General features: G+C 42.7%; 1 protein-coding gene across 9 annotated transcripts in view; it reads left to right on the top strand.

The window, feature by feature from the left end:
• The window catches only part of PPIP5K2 (diphosphoinositol pentakisphosphate kinase 2), a 184478-nt gene that overhangs the window by 113875 nt on the left and 52730 nt on the right, over positions 1-17873 (top strand). For all 9 annotated transcript variants that reach the window (XM_073546011.1, XM_073546083.1, XM_073546164.1 and 6 more), the window contains 3 exons: positions 5399-5506; positions 13640-13756; positions 15488-15661. In XM_073546011.1, coding sequence (XP_073402112.1) covers positions 5399-5506; positions 13640-13756; positions 15488-15661 — 399 coding nt within the window. The remainder of the gene's footprint in view (positions 1-5398; positions 5507-13639; positions 13757-15487; positions 15662-17873) is intronic.

Here is a 17873-nt window from a genome sequence, read left to right on the forward strand (position 1 = left end):
CTGGGAGCTCCTCTTCATCTTGTGAATCCTGTTTTGAAAGAAAAGGCAATGAATAGACATATATTACAGAGATGATGGATTTTGGAAATAAAAACTTACCGTCAAACGCTGACGATGCGAGGGAGGGCTCCCAGAAGATGATGTGCTGTCTTCCTGGTGGCCACACTCCATGCCTGTGGGTGGTGTTCCACCTGCTGCCATTGCTGCTGCTGCTGCATCTATTGGGCGGCTGTTGAATAAAGAGAAACAAAGGGCCAATGAATATCTTGATATTCAATAGCCCTAGTTTGGAGGAATGGGGGATTTGATAATTACCGTCTCTCATCTGCTGCTGGCCTCCCCTCCTCAGCATGTTCCATTTGCTGCTCCATTTGGGGTGGTGGTGGTGCTGATGGTGCTGCAGTGGTCTCCTGCTTTCTCCTGCTGCGCTTGGTTGCTTTCTTGGGTGGCATGTTGGGTGTGGCTGTGGGTCCCACTGTCTTGTTTTATATATGTCTTGTGGGCAGAGCTACTGAGCATTCTCAGACCCAAAAAACCGGATCCGGCGCATTGCGGCGCTCATGGGCTTTCATTGTGTGAAAAAGCCGGACGCGCCGGATCCGGCGTGTCCGGCTTTTACGCCGGAGACAAAAAACGTTACAGTCTCCGTTTTTTCCAGACGCCGGATCGCGTCACATTGCCGGATCCGGCGAAAATCGGATGAAACGCATGGCCATCCGGCGCAAATGCAAGTCAATGGGGGGGGAACCGGATCCGGCATTGCATTTCGCCGGATCCGGTTTCTGTCAAAAGCGCCGGATCGCGCCTGACGGCGAAAACCTGATGTGTGAAAGAGGCCTTAACGAAATTGTGAAGGGCCCAATCAAAAAAGAATGGGACAAGCCAGACAGGAAAAATACTACAGTCCCTTCCCTTAAAAGAAAATATCCCTTTGAGGAGGAGGCATCTACATCTTGGGATAAAGCCCCGAAGCTTGACGTAGCAGTCGCAAAAGCCTCAAAGAAATTCGCCCTTCCCTTTGAGGACATGGGCACCCTCAGGGACCCCCTAGATAAAAAGGCAGATACCTTTCTAAAGGGGGCATGGGAGTCAGCAGGCGGTAACCTCAGGCCAGCCATAGCGGCGACATGTACTTCAAGAGCCCTAATGGTACGGGTGGACCAATTTGAGAAACAGCTGAGGGAAGGGACACCAAGAGATAAGATCTTAGATTCTATCCCAGTAATAAGGGGAGCAGCTGCCTTCCTAGCGGACTCATCGGCCGATTCAGTCAGGCTATCGTCTAAAACAGCAGCACTTTCAAACGCGGCCCGAAGAACACTATGGCTTAAAAGTTGGCCAGGGGACCTACAGACCAAAATGAAATTATGTTCAATCCCCTGTGAAGGGAAATTCCTTTTTGGTGAGACGTTAGATGACATCCTCCAGAAAGCAGGGGACAAGAAGAAAGGGTTCCCAAATTTGGGGCCATCAGCATTTAAAAGGCCCTTTCGAAATAGGAGGTTTTTTCAGAGGAGACCACTGAGGCAACAAAAGAATCTAACAGCTGGTGTCCCGTGGCAAAAACCAGTCGAGGACATCATTACAACAGACGCGAGTGCCAGAGGATGGGGAGCACACCTGAGATCCCACTCAATACAGGGGACCTGGTCCTCGCTAGAAAAGGATCACGGTTCAAATGTAAAAGAACTATTGGCAGTGGAAAAAGCCGTGAAACATTTCCTTCCTTTACTTCAGGGCCGCCACACCCGAGTCATGACAGACAATCAGGCAGTAGTAGCCTACATCAATCACCAGGGGGGAACGAGATCTCGGGGCCTCATGCAAATATCGGATCTACTCTTCCAGCTAGCAGAACAACATCTGTTATCCATCACATCACTGCACATAAAGGGGGTAGAAAATATACAGGCAGACTTCCTGAGTCGCAGGCACCTAAGACAAGGGGAATGGTCCCTAAACCCCCAAGTCTTCCAACAAATAGTTCAGGCCTGGGGCAAACCAGAAATAGACCTGTTCGCTACCGCACACAACCGGAAGGTCAGAAAGTTCTGCTCACTAAATCCAAGGGAAAACCCCTTCGCAGTAGATGCCCTACAAATACCCTGGAAGTTCATCCTGGCCTATGCATTTCCCCCCGATAACAATGATCCCAGTGGTGGTCAGGAAAATCAGGGAGGATCGAGCGAGAATAATTCTTATAGCTCCGTTTTGGCCGAGGAGACCTTGGTTCTCCCTTCTGAGACTCATGTCAGTGACAGATCCATGGATATTACCGGAGCTTCCAGACCTGCTTTCCCAGGGACCAGTGGTCCACTCTCAGGTGAAGGGCTTCCATCTAGCAGCCTGGAATTTGAGAGGGCGCTACTGAGTCGCCAGGGATTCTCTCCAGGGTTAGTCTCCACCCTGTTGAAAAGTAGGAAACCTATAACATCCCAAATCTACGGTAGAACGTGGAAAAAGTTCCTAGACTTCCTGGGGGAACCCTTGGGGGATGTAGCGCCAGTGGGACCTATCCTAGAATTCTTACAGTCGGGGCTACAACTGGGGTTAGCCACTAACACACTCAAAGTCCAAGTCTCAGCTTTGGGGGCCCTATATAACTGCAACTTAGCAGCCAATAGGTGGGTGTCCTGATTCATAAAGTCCTGTGGCAGGTCAAGGCCGGTCATTATCCCAAAGATACCACCCTGGGACCTCAACCTAGTCTTAGAGGCCTTAACCAAAGATCCCTTTGAACCACTATTAGAGCTGTCACCAAAGCTACTTACACTTAAAACTGTCTTACTGGTAGCCTTACCATCAGCCCGAAGAGTGAGCGACCTACAAGCTCTATCTATATGTTCTCCATATACACAGATCTTGGATGACTGAGTGGTTCTAAGACCAGACCCGGCCTATCTCCCCAAGATAGTCCAAAAGTTTCATAGGACTCAGGAGATCTCCTTGCCATCTTTCTGTAACAATCCTAGAAACCCTGGGGAGCAAAAGTTCCATACATTAGATGGAAGAAGAGCCATAGTACAATATATGTCAATAACTAGTCAGTGGAGGAAAGAGCAGTCCCTTTTTGTAGCCTTTCAGGGTAGTAGAAAATGGCACGGGGTAGCTAAGAGTACCATTGCCAGATGGATCAGGGAGACCATTATGTTATCCTACTCCGCAAGTGGCGCTCCGGTTCCAGAAGGCATCAAGGCTCACTCCACCAGAGCCGTGGCTACCTCCTGGGCAGAGAAGGCTGAGGTATCAATTGAACAAATTTGTAAAGCCGCTACTTGGTCCTCACCTTCCACCTTTTTTAAGCACTACCGACTTGATCTTTCTTCCTCTACTGACCTAACCTTTGGTAGAAGGGTGCTGCAAGCGGTGGTTCCTCCCTAAGGTGTCTTATTCTATAAAAGTCTCTCATGTGTGCCGTCATGGGAGACGGGAAAACACCAAGGTTACTTACCGGTAGCCGGTTTTTCCAGAGCCCATGAAGGCACCTGTATATTCCCCCCCCTTTTTCACTTCTTTGGTGTGCACTATAGTTTGGGTGCTTTTTTTTTAGTTAGATATAATGTGGTGATAGTTTTACCATGTGTACTAACCCGGGGGGGCCTCTCATGCTCTGTAAACCAACTGAAGCGAGGGAGAGGTACCGCCCCTTTTATCTTCAGTAGGGTTCCTGTCCCCTCTCTCATGTGTGCCGTCATGGGCTCCGGAAAAACCGGCTACCGGTAAGTAACCTTGGTGTATCGGTGAGTAACTAAGCTAATCTTGGTCTTATCAGACCACAGGACATGATTCCAGTAAAGGTACTGTCACACTTAGCGATGTACCAGCGATCCCGACCAGCGATGTACCAGCGATCCTGACCGCGTCATATCGCTAAGTGGTCGCTAGTGAGCTGCCACATAGGCAGATCTCACTAGCGACATCGCTGGGGACGGGGGTCGCTACTTACCTGTCAGACGCGGCGATCCTGCGTCCTCCCGCCCGCGTTCACGCGTCGCTCGTCCTCACAGCAGGAAGCGCCGCAGGAAGCTGACGACGAGAAACAGTCCTCCTGAACGTTCTCGCGCGATCAGCGATAACCAGCGGGGGAGCGGGTCGTAGGTAAGTATCAGACACAGCGATGTCGCTAGCAATATCGCTATAACGTCACTAGTTATAGCGATATTGCTAGCGATATCTCTTAGTGTGACAGTACCTTTATTCATGTCCTTAGCCTGCTTGTCTTTAGAAAACTGTGTGTGGCCTGCCTTGTGCATCATCTTTGGATTTCTTCTCAGGCGACAGCAATGCAGACCAATTTGATGCAGGGTGCGGTGGCGTATAGTCTGGGAACCGACAGGCCGACTCCCCCATCCCCTTAACTTCTGTGGCAATACATATGTATTAAAAAATTGTTCCCTATGTAATCGTCCAAGTGTAATTAAATATCAAAATGGCTATACACATTGAGTGAGGAGTCAGAGGGTAGGGATCGAAATGGTAGAAACCCTGTTCGCTGCTGTGCTTAACATAAAGAAAACCTAACCTACCCCTCAAAAAAAGATAAAAAAAATATTTTTTTTTCTTTGCAGTGTTGAAGTTGTAAAACCAAAAATCTTTTTAGCAATTTGATTTTTTTTCCACGTGTTTCAATACATCATATTATGTAATATGACTGGTCTCATTCAAAACTGCAACTCATCCCACAAAACAATCATTCACATACTTCAATGGAAAAGTAAAAAAGTCATGACTCTTCGATGGGTAGGAGGAAAAAATTAAAGCAAAAAAAGATAAATGACTGCGAATTAATGAAAGGAATAAAAAAAAGGAATATATTAGGCAGCGTGGGCCAGTGAAGGCCGTATTACACTATATCCCATGAATTAATACTGCCTCCTACCAAGCAGTAGAATAGACCCAAGTACAGGAGATGTTTTTTGTGGTGAGGAGTCGCCATCTAGTGGTGAAAAATCAAAATTCCTTTTCAATGACAATAGTACTACATAGCCAATGACTATGACTAAGAACATTTTTGTTTGAAACGCGTAATCCCCTGAATTTACAATTTTAACAGCATGTTTTTAAAGGCATTGCAATAAAGATGAAGTTTTAACGTCTTTTCAACAATCTGATTTGGATGTTTGTTGCTGGAACTTTTTTGTTTGATTAAAAGTGAACTCTGTTCAGTCATTTTCCCCAAGTGGTATCTGTAGCCAGATTTTCATCATGTATTTGTATAGCTGGGTAAAGGGGTTCCGGCAGTGGTCAAGCTCAGCTTGTGTGTCCGCCAGGCAATGCCCATGACAGGCCATTAGGAAGTCTCTCTAGTTTTACCTTTTCATATATGCAAGAATATTCCTAAATTGAGCATTTGTGTGTAGAAGTTCCTCTATTAATGTCATGTCATGCTGTGTTATAGGAATCGAAGGATGAGCAGTGGAAAAGGGCGATGGATTACTTGAACTTTGTAAATGAACTGAATTACATGACGCAGATTGTGATTATGCTCTATGAAGACCCAAACAAGGTGACTCTAAATGTCTAAAATCCATTTTACTACAGTGAATGTGGGTATAGAAACTGTCAAAGCCAGTATACCAAAGTGATCCTTAAAGAGAACCTGTCATCACGATTTACGTAAAGGTATGGCCATGATGGCCCCAATATATTGGTTTAATGGACACCTGTAGTGAACTAATCTGTAGCCTTGCTCTTGTTTAATTTACCTTAGAAGTTTTGGTGCAATATCCGCTTCGTGCATCAATGCAGGACTTTGGATAGAGTCTTCGGTTCTGCCCCGGCCCATCCGCATTTGTATGAGCCGCCTCCTTTAAATTTCGCACTAGTGCTGGCCGCGCACATTCTTGCCCCCGCGTCCTGCAGCAAAATGGCACGGGTGGCTGCGCATGCGCAGATTGGGATTGCGGCTCAATGACGAGCTGAGATCTCGATAGTCTCCATTGAATGTGCGCAAGGGCGGTACTAGTGCGAAATTTAAAAAAGCTCATACAAAAAAAATTAAGAACAGACACATGCAGGAAAAACATTATCATCCATGTAAGAAATGGTACTTTACAGTGACAGTAGGCACACATTACCAAGCCCTTCTCCAAGTGGTAGCCATGGCAAAACCTATCACCATCCCAAAATGGCTCGATAATTATAGAATGATACATGGCATTCAGCAACTAAGGAGCCTGGTGAATGAGGTCTTCATTGATGTATGAAATTGGCTAAGAGCATCTGCCAATGATGTATACTTTCTGTCAGCTAATTAAATGGTTAAAAAAAAGACTTTAAAAAACTGTGTGTTGGATGTGAATTAGAATTCAGAAAATGCATCAAAAGTTCTTACCTTTATATAAGATGATGTAGATGATATGATTTCTGCACAGAAAAAACTGCAGCATGGCCCAATAAAGCAAACCTGGCAGCAGCAGCAGCCACCCTGGTATGTGTCACTTAATTGGGATCGATATCCAAGAAGTATAATTTCTCCTTGTGGAGAATGACATGCTAAACATGCCGAGGTGAGGAGAATTAAAGCCACAATGCTCCTCTGGGAAATATGCTAATTATGCAAATTGTCTCTGGCATGCTTAGCATGTCATTCTCCGCAAGGAGAAATGATACTTCTTGGATATCGGTCAGACGCCTCTCACACAGCTAAACCAGATCTCACACTTTGCACTGACGAGGGGCAGTACCCCGAAACACAGTATCTGCAAATTGAGATTCTGACTTGGCTTTTATCCTAAGTCATGTAACAAGGCTCGTTAAAGAGTCAACATTGACTTCTAGGATTGCTACTTCCAATAGATGGCACTAGAGTTCTAGTCCTCTTCCTCTCTGAAGAGACAATTTGCATAATTAATTGGGATCCTAACGATCCATTCCTTTATACATCTGGCTTGCTGTATGATAATGAGAGCCAGGCGGCCCCATGCAGACTGACCCCGGCACCTGGTAACCCAGCCTCTCTGCCTTTGATGAAGGAGGCATCTTACCAATCACAGGCATAATTCCTGGGCTATCCGGCTTACAGCAGGCGCCGAGATTGATCCGTAACTGCCCTTCGGAGGGCTCGAGACTCATTACAACATGAGAAATGTATACAGATCATTTATGTAGGACTAGACAAAATACAGAAGCAGCAGCCAAGTGAATGTGTATCATTAAGTAGTGCGATATCCGCACGCACTTGTTATTGGGAGGAAACTTATCCACTGTCCCCCCACCTCCTCAACCATTATTCTAGATCTCTGAACCCCCATAGTGATGAAGAGCGGAAACTAGTGGCTACGATCTCCAGTGTGATTAAACTATTTATTCCCTTCTATGAAAAAAGCAAACAAAACAAAATGGCCTATGCATTTTGGGTTTTTCTTTCATCAGAAAAAGAGAATAAGAGATGGAAAGCCGGCAGCACAAGAGCACCACCTGCTACACACCACCTATCCTTATAGAAGATGGAAAACTGAATTCTAGTACATCCTTATGTAAATGGAAGACGTTCTAATATTGAACCCAATCCCAATAAGCTGATTAACTACCTGCTGTATAATATCATTCATCGTACTCCTTCTGAAGACACATTTGACTCCTTTAGCGCCATACAATTTAAAGTAAAAATCCAGAATATTAACTCCTATAAAGAACCCTAAATCTGGAAAGCGAGTGCCCTATCTGATCAACAAGGGTTCTGCTAATCCTGCTAGTAACCCCATTCTAAGATAAAGTTTTAGCGCACACAGATTCCTAATTTTCTAATAATAAATATATGTTTATTTAAGCGCCCCCTCAATGCGAATGTGTTGTTCTCCGGCATGGACGTTCCACCAAGTATATTATAAGATCACTACCGCTAGTGATTAATGTGTGATTACCCTCACCAAACGATTGATGGGGTAAATTATGGTGTTTTCTTGGAACCCTAGCCGGATTGTTGTGTTTGGCCCCCTTCCACACTACTTATCGAGGTACACATTCAGTTGACTGGTGCTCTGTAGTTTTTCTTCATTTTGTCTCGCTCCATACACACTATCTGCCTTTTCTGAGGTGTCTGGAAGTGGAAGCTGCAGGCGATTTGGAGGAGTCTAAGCAGCTCTGTTGTGAGTATTGGGTATCCTGAGTGATCTGCAACACATTGCAATCGATGGACATAGCTGTTTTTTTTTTTGTTTTTGTTTTTTTTTTCTAACTATGTAACCTATTATTTTTTTTTTTTTTAATATAAATTCATACAGTATGCATGCAGGGCTGTAGGGAACGGACCATGTGGTGGTTCCAACAGTTTAGAAACAGGAAACCCAATCTGTTCCCTTTAAGGCTGTGTTCTCATAGTGAGCTTTTTGGTGCGTTTTTGCAGTGCATTTTTGGTATGTCAAAAATACAGCATCGTACTGTTCTAGCCAAGTGGATGGGATTTATAGAAACCTCATGCCCACTGTTGCGGTTGGGGTGTTTCAGATCTGCAGCATGTCAATTTCTCATGCGGGTAAGCTGAGTTTTCTGTGCGAAATTTCCCCATGTACTTGAATTAAATCCTCAGGTAGCATATGTACAGTGGCTTGCGAAAGTATTCACTCCCTTGGCTTTTTACCTATTTTGTTACATTACAGCCTGTATTTAAACACTAAATAGTCTAAGTTCGTGAAGTGAGAACAATATAGGCATAAATTAAATTTATGGGATCAAATAACTAAAAATTGGCGTGTGTATTGACTGCTTTTGCTATGAAGCCTCTAGAAAAATTCTGTTGCAAGCAATTACCTTCATAATTCATATGCTTAGTGAAAGGAAGTCCACCTGTCTGCAATCATAAGTGTCACGTGGTCTGTTGTATACACACCTTATCTGAAAGGCCACAGAGGCTGCAAAAAGATTACACAAGAAGCACCACTAACCAAACACCATGAAGATTTAGGAGATCTCCAAACAAGTCAGGGACAAAGATGTTGAGAAGTACAAGTCAAGTTGGGTTAAAAAAATATCCCAATCTCTGTTGATCCTTAGGATCACCATCAAATCCATTATCATCAAATGGAAAGAACATGGTATCACAGCAAACCTGCCAAGACAGGGCTGCCCACCAAAACTCTCAGCTCAGGCAAGGAGGACATTAATCAGAGCTGCAGCACAGAGACCAAAGGTAACCCTGAAGAAGCTGCAGACTTCCCAAGCAGAGACTGGAGTATCTGTCCATATAACCACAATAAGATGTACACTCCATTGAGGTGACCTTTGTGGAAGAGTGGGCAGAAAAAAGGCCTTTAGTTACGCACCCACATTGTAATGCTCGTTTTGAGTTTGCCAAAAGACATGTAGGATACTCCCCAAATGTATGGAGGAAGGCGCTCTGGTCAGATGAGACCAAAATTGAACTTTATTGCCACTAAAGTAAACGCTATGTCTGACGTCAAACCAACACCGCTCATCACCCCAAGAACACCATCCTAACAGTGAGACCTGGTGGTGGCATCACCATGCTGGGAGGATGTTTTTCTGCAGCAGGGACAGGGAAAATTGTCTGAAGTGAGGGGAAGTTGAATGGCGCAAAATACAGGGATATTCTGTTGGTCTGTCAGTGATTTGAGACTGAGACGGAAGTTCAGCTTACAACAAGAAAATGACCCAAAGCAAACTGCTAAAGCAACACTCACGCGTGGTTTAAGGGGAAACGTATTAATGTTTTGGAATGGCCTAGTCAAAGCCCAGACATTAATCCATTTGAAAATCTGTGCCCAGACATGAAGAATCACCAGAGGAAACCATCTAACTTGAAGGAGCTGATGCAGTTTTTCTTGAGGAATGGGCAAAAATCTCAGTGGTAAGATGTGGAAAGCTCATAGATAGTTATCCTAAGCGACTTGCAGCTGTAATTGCTGCAAAAAGAGGCTCTACAAAGTACTGACTTTAGAGGGTTTGAATAGTTAAGCACACTGAAGTTTTTTGTTGTTTTGTCCTATTTTGATGTTTGCTTCACAATAGAAAGAAAACCAAATGTTCAAAGTTGTAGGCATATTTTTTACATGATTATGTACAAATTAGAAAAAAAAACGACGACCGTTTCACGCACTTGCGCTTCAACGGGTCCCGTTGAGGACCCGTTGAAGCGCAAGTGCGTGAAACGGCCGTCATCCACTCCCGGTACGTTCCTCCCGTGCCAATGCCTTTTAATCAATAAAGAATTTTCACGACAGAACGGTGAGTGCCATCAATTTTTTTCTCTTCTGTACATAATCAGATTACATGTTTGCTTTTCTGTATCGAGCACCCGTTCGGACGGTAGTTTGGCGGTTGGTCCAGGTGTGTGATTTTGGACTTGAATAGCAGTCATGAAACTGCTTAGGAGTTAAGGAGCAGTGCCGAATCTTCTGTCTCTTCTATATTTTTTACATGAACTGATGCAAATCCTCAAAAAACAGTCAAATTCCAGGTTGTGGGGTAGAAAAACGTGAAAAATGCCAAGGGGGAAGTGGTGAATACTTTTGCAAGCCAGTGCAATTTGCACATAAGTATGTCAATAAAGTTTTGTCAAACACCAGAAAGTACTATCTTGTCCATGAAACCCGTGACATTCTGTTACCATGGACGGGATAGTACGTAATCGTGATCGGCCGCACACACGGGTACCACGTTTATTTATATCCGTCTTTTTGTTGTATAAAAGTGCCAAAACATAAAAAATCATATAAATGAGGTATCACTGCAATCGTACTTACCCAAAGAATAAAACTGCTTTATCAATTTTACCACACGCCGAACGGTGTAAACGCCCCCCCCCCCCCCCCAAGAAATTCATGAATTGCTGGTTTTTGGTCATTCTGCCTCCCAAACACTGTAATGAAAAGCGATCAAAAAATGTCATGTTCCCGAAAACTGTAGAAATAAAAATGTGCGCTCGTCCTGCAAAAAACCAAGACCTCACATGACTCTGTGGGCCAAAATATGGAAAAATTATAGCTCTCAAAATGTGGTGATGCAAAAACTTTTTTTTTTTTGCAATAAAAAGCGTCTTTTAGCACGTGACAGCTGCCAAACATAAAAACCCGCTATAAAATAAAATAGTTTTCATTTCCATTTTTCCATTAGGGTTAGGGACGGGGCTAAAGTTGGGGTTGGGGCTAAAGTTAGGGTTAACTTTGGGGCTAAAGTTAGGGTTGGGTTGAAAGATAGGGTTAGGGTTGGGGATAAAGTTAGGGTTATGGTTAGGGCTGGGGTTAGGGGTGTGTTGGGGTTGGACTTGCAGTCATATGTAAAAGTTTGGGCACCCCTATTAATGTTAACCTTTTTTCTTTATAACAATTTTGGTTTTTGCAACAGCTATTTCAGTTTCATATATCTAATAACTGATGGACTCAGTTATATTTCTGGATTCAAATGAGGTTTATTGTACTAACAGAAAATGTGCAATCTGCATTTAAACTAAATTTGACCAGTGCAAAAGTATGGGCACCCTTATCATTTTCTTGATTTGAACACTCCCAACTATTTTTTACTGACTTCCTGAAGCACTAAATTGGTTTTGTAACCTCATTGAGCTTTGAACTTCATAGCCAGGTGTATCAAATCATGAGAAAAGGTATTTCAAGTGGCCACTTGCAAGCAGTTCTCCTATTTGATTCTCCTATAAAGAGTGGCATCATGGGCTCCTCAAAACAACTCTCAAATGATCTGAAAACAAAGATTATTCAACATAGCTTTTCAGGGGAAGGATACAAAAAGTTGTCTCAGAGATTTAATCTGTCAGTTTCCACTGTGAGGAACATAGTAAGGAAATGGAAGAACACAGGTACAGTTCTTGTTAAGCCCAGAAGTGGCAGGCCAAGAAAAATATCAGAAAGGCAGAGAAGAAGAATGGTGAGAACAGTCAAGGACAATCCACAGACCACCTCCAAAGACCTGCAGCATCATCTTGCTGCAGATGGTGTCACTGTGCATCGGTCAACAATACAGCGCATGCATAACGCCTTTTTGTATGACCAAACAACTCAATCTTTGTTTCATCAGTCCACAGGACCTTCTTCCAAAATGTAACTGGCTTGTCCAAATGTGCTTTTGCATACCTCAGGCGACTCTGTTTGTGGCGTGCTTGCAGAAACGGCTTCTTTCGCATCACTCTCCCATACAGCTTCTCCTTGTGCAAAGTGCGCTGTATTGTTGACTGATGCACAGTGACACCATCTGCAGCAAGATGATGCTGCAGGTCTTTGGAGGTGGTCTGTGGATTGTGCTTGACTGTTCTCACCATTCTTCTTCTCTGCCTTTCTGATATTTTTCTTGGCCTGCCACTTCTGGGCTTAACAAGAACTGTACCTGTGTTCTTCCATTTCCTTACTATGTTCCTCACAGTGGAAACTGACAGGTTAAATCACTGAGACAACTTTTTGTATCCTTCCCCTGAAAAGCTATGTTGTTTTCAGATCATTTGAGAGTTGTTTTGAGGAGCCCATGATGCCACTCTTCATAGGAGAATCAAATAGGAGAACTACTTGCAAGTGGCCACTTGAAATACCTTTTTCTCATGATTTGATACACCTGGCTATGAAGTTCAAAGCTCAATGAGGTTACAAAACCAATTTAGTGCTTCAGGAAGTCAGTAAAAAGTAGTAAGGAGTGTTCAAATCAAGAAAATGATAAGGGTGCCCATACTTTTGCACCGGTCAAATTTTGTTTAAATGCAGATTGCACATTTTCTGTTAGTACAATAAACCTCATTTGAATCCAGAAATATAACTGAGTCCATCAGTTATTAGATATATGAAACTGAAATAGCTGTTGCAAAAACCAAAATTGTTATAAAGAAAAAAGGTTAACATTAATAGGGGTGCCCAAACTTTTACATATGACTGTAGATTGGGGTTTTCCACTGTTTAGGCACATCAGGGGCTCTCCAAACGCGACATGGCGTCCATCTCTATTCCAGCCAATTTTGCATTGAAAAGTCAAACGTGCTCCTTCTCTTCCGAGCTCTGCCATGCGCCCAAACAGTGGTTTTACTCCTACATATGGGGTATCAGCGTACTCGGGACAAAGTGTACAACAACTTTTGGGGTCCAATTTCTACTGTCACCCTTGGTAAAATAAAAAAAAAATTGGACCTGAAGTAACTTTTTTTGTGAAAAAAAGTAAAAAATTGGAAAATTTTCAGAATTTTCGCCAAATTTCCTTTTTTTCACAAATATCAAAGAAATTTTACCACTGTCATGAAGTGCAATATGTCACGAGAAAACTATGTCAGAATCGCCAGGATCTATGGAAGCGTTCCAGAGTTAATGCCTAAAAAAGGGACAGTGGTCAGAATTGTAAAAATTGACCCGGTCATTAACATGCAAACCACCCTTGGGGTTAAAACATTCCACACCCACAAGAAGCAAAACCACAGCATGAACAACCTGATAAAAACATATGATAAAAAAAGCACACAAATGCAATGAAAGAACGCAAGTAATCTAATTTAAATAAAAGGTGCAGAAATTCTGCAGTGTCAAAAACTCACCAAAGGCTTCTCTTGGGAACGTAACCTTAAGGTTTTTATGAATCCTTAATTTGCAACAGCTAGAGCAGTAAGCCCTCCAAAAAAGGGGTGGTAATAAAGATACTATTCAGAGATGGAGCAGACTGCTCTGTGACATTTTATTCTGCACTTCCTAAACAGGACTTGTCATCGGAGGAGAGATTTCATGTTGAGCTTCATTTCAGTCCAGGGGCTAAAGGTTGTGAAGAAGATAAAAATTTGCCTTCTGGATTTGGGTACAGGCCGGCTTCACGAGAGGTTTGTTGCCGTTTATTTTAGCAGGTTTACGGAATTCTGTTTTTTTGGTTTTTCTTTTTATTCATACATTATCACACTTTACAGAGTAGGGCTGTTGTCAGAAGAGCGTATTGTGGGCGCATGTCTGCGCCCTTCATTTGGATGCAAGTTCCGTCATGAGAATCTATGAAGTCACCAGTTCGCGTCATTAGATCCACGGTCCACCCAGGACTTCTGGTTATCACAGGCACAGAAATGCACACTTATTACTCCTACATGAAAACTACCTAAGGATTAATCAAACATTTAGCATTTTAAAGATCACATTCTGTGCAAATTCAGTGTGACTCCCAAATTTAGGGTTTTCCTAATACAGAATAACAATCACCCAACGCTCTTATAACCTTCTGATATAATCAACACTAGACGTTACAAAATCTACTGGTTGCAACTCCAGCACTTCAGTCTCCGGAGACACTTCCTTCTCTAGGTTCTGGGAGTTCACTTTTGTAGTGGAGACATGCTTGGGTCCCCCGAACACAGTCCACATAAATATACACATTCCTGTTTTACCCATTATGTAGATTATTTACAGACAAGACTTGGATAGAAGTATTCCTCAAAATCAATGTCTTTAATAGAATAATGCTGCAATGTGCATTGACAACAAAGCAAAGTAGTGAGCTATCAAAGGCTTTTTTTTTTTTAACAAGTTTAGATTATTCTGACAGTCCAAATACTGTGACTCTCGACTTTCTGAAAGCAGGGCTCTTCAGAACCCTTTCTGAATAGAGCAGATGTTGAGCACAAGTACCTCTTTTCCATTCATTGTTTATGGGACTGCCAAAGATAGTGGAGTGCTAATGCTCGGCAGAGAAACTTTTCCTACAAGGCTGACTGAGTACAAATGATTCTTATCTCCAGCCTGAGGCTGTGTGCACACGATGCAGATTTGCAGTGGTTCCGCAGCGGATTTTACCGCGCAGAAACGTTGCATTTCTGCATTGTGATGTACAGTAGCCTTAAAATCAATGTAAAAAAAAAACCACTGTGCAGACGCTGCGTTTTCCCGCGGTACAAAATCCGCAGCATGTTACTACTTTTGTGCGGTTTTCCATCTCCCCTGTCACCAAATCCGCAGGGGGAAAACCGCGATGGAAAACCGCACAAAAACCGCATGAAAACCGCATCAAAAATGGAAGAAAGCCGCAGGAAAAATGCAGGTCATTTGACCTGCGGATTTCTTCCATTCTGCGCGGAAAAATCCGCAGGGCCAAAAAGTACGTCTGCACTCAGCCTGACACCTGCATGCTCAGTCAGCTGAGAAGATTTATTTCTACTCCTGTCTTAGCCCTTCTGTGTGCTTACCATACACCTCCTCTTTTAGTTTAGACACAGGTCTCGGAAGCTGTGTTTCTTTAGACTGCAGCTTGTTCTGTCACATGATAAAGATGGGCTGCAGTTTGAATTACATGGCGGGGGCTGATTTTATTACATTCAAGCATGACTCCTTTTTTAAATAACAATTACCTCTTTTACAAGTTCCATCAGTCATTTTTTTTGTAGCTTTTTGTAGGAGTAAAGCAGTTGTACTTGTATTCACTGACATATATAGTAGTTAATATTTTCACTCTTTTTGTGTTTATTTCTTTAATGTTTTCTTTACGTATGGTAGATTTTACTTACATTTTTTTTCCTTCCACAAAAAAAGTGGTAAGTACATATGGCATTTTTTTGGGCTGTTTAATTTAGAGTGAAAGTTCGAAGAAGCCGGTTCATGGCAATGACAGCGACGAGGATTCTGGTGTGTGCAAAAGGGATGAGCCTGATAGAGCCTTGGTGATGTTTAAACCTATGGTGTCTGATCCAATTCACATTCACAGAAAATCTCCTTTACCTCGGTCCAGAAAGATAGGATCTGTAGAGGTAAGAGATTTCACATGCTAGACTAACTGCATAATTTACTATGGCTAAGATTTAACTTTCTTTTTTATAAACTTTTCTGAAACATTATTTTGGGTATTGCTGCCTTTAATGTGGCTTGCTTTCAACAAAATCTGTCTGTATTGGACAAAACCTGCTTCCTGCCGATATATATGGGACAGTATTAGCAGCTATAAATTCGAATCACACATCCGTTTTAGAAAAAGATGGCTTTCCTCTTGTTCCTTTATGTTTATCATAAAGGGGTTATCCACCTTTGGGGACAATTTTCTTTTTTTTTTTCTTAGATGCATGCATTTGGAGCTAAAAATAATTTTTGAAGATGGGTTTTATTAATAATATTGCAGAGTTTGCCTCTTATAACCTCTGTGTTGCATAGTTTATTGCCGGCTGCACAATGAGTTAACTGAGAATTCATCAGCTGATTTTCTAACTGGAGAGTTTGCAATGCACTTTTCTCTTTTTCTCAGCTATTTTCAGCTGATTTATGACCATAGACCTCATGAAATATGAGTGTAAAGGGGATCCCAGAGCCTGTAATAGTCAAATGATACACAAAAAGAAAGCACAGAATAACAAATGTGCAAAAATACCCTGCAGTAAAAAATATGACAATCAGCAAGTGCTGGTAAAAAGATGACAACAAATATAGGGTATTTAGTCGATACGTTTTTTGCAAAAAAGTGTATACCAAGCCACTCCACCTCGTCAAGGTAACCCTTAATGGAGCAGTCCCTATCTAATGTATTTAAAACCTGAACATATGAACAGTGTCTAAATGAACAGGATTAAAGACAGGCGCTTCCTAGTATGGGCACTTGGTGTCTTTTTTGCAACTTTTTTTTTAAGCCACCCAAGTGCAAAAATGATTTTTAGTCTGAAATGCATTTCTGTAATAAATAGATTGTCCACCTTTGGTGTCTATATAATCTCTTTAAGTCCTTTCACTTGTGACAATAAAAGGCAAACTCAGTTTCCCTTATATCCCTCTCCCCAAAAAAAACGAAAGTTTACAAGTTAATGGGGTTGAGCATTTCTCTGACAACCGCTTCTCAATCCCTGTGTTTGCCCAAGTAAATAGTAAGACTCATATTCCCCCCCGGCGGCATTCTAGTGGTGTCAATGCTGACTCTCCCAGGGAAGATCTTACTTCCTTCTGATGTATGTGATTTGTCCGAAGGCTGGGAGAGTGAAGCCAGAGCTGATTGGCCTCAAGGATCACATGACCTAATAAAGTCACGTGATCCACGGGAGAGCCAGTGCTGCCACCACTGTAATGACATTGCGGGCGATTACAGGTAATATTATTATTTTATTTATATAGCGCCGACATATTCCACAGCACTTTACGATTTAAGAGGTGACACAGACAATAAATTCAATACAAGGTAAGACAGTGCACAGTTACAGGAGCAATGAGGACCCTGTTCACAAGCTTACAAACTACAAGGGAATAGGGGGGGACACAATAGGTGAAAAGTCCTTGTTATTTCAGGTCCAGAGATTATAATAAATGGGGGTTTTCATGTAAAGCTGCATGATCCGGTCATCAGGCCGTATGAGTAAGTGCAATTATCAAGTACAGTTATTGTGTGCATTGGGGTTGTGGAGACAGATGAATAGAAGGGAGCAGATTGTGAATAATGGCTAGAAGGAGGGAAAAGGGGAGAGTTAGGTTAGTGAGCTGAGGTGATAGGCTTGTTTAAAGAAATGTGGTTTTAAAGCACATTTAAAAACATGGGGGCTAGGTATTAGTCAGTTCGTCTAGGTTAGTGCATTCCAGAGAACTGGTGGAGCATGGGAGAAGTCTTGGAGACAAAGATGTGAGGTTCAGATTGTGGAAGATGTTAGTCTTAGGTCAGTTTCAGAAAGGAGGACACATGTAGGGTGATAGAGATGAGGGAGGAGATATAGGGTGGTGCAGAACTGTGGAGAGCATTGTAGATGAGAGATATTAGTTTATATATAATTCTGTAGCGAATGGGCAACCAGTGTAATGACTGGCACAAGGCGGAGGCATCAGCGAAGTGGCTGGACAGAAATATGGCCCTGGCTGTCGTATTTAGGAAGGATTAGAGAGGAGAAAGTTTGGTTAGAGGGAGACCGATCAATAAAGAGATGCAATAGTCGTCCACACGAGAGTGAATAAGAGCGACAGTAAGTGTTTTTGAAGTTTCAAAGGGGAGAAAAGGTT

Source organism: Dendrobates tinctorius, unplaced genomic scaffold (genome assembly GCF_039654945.1).
Source record: "Dendrobates tinctorius isolate UK_male_01 unplaced genomic scaffold, ASM3965494v1 ptg000003l, whole genome shotgun sequence".
Taxonomy (NCBI): domain Eukaryota; kingdom Metazoa; phylum Chordata; class Amphibia; order Anura; family Dendrobatidae; genus Dendrobates; species Dendrobates tinctorius.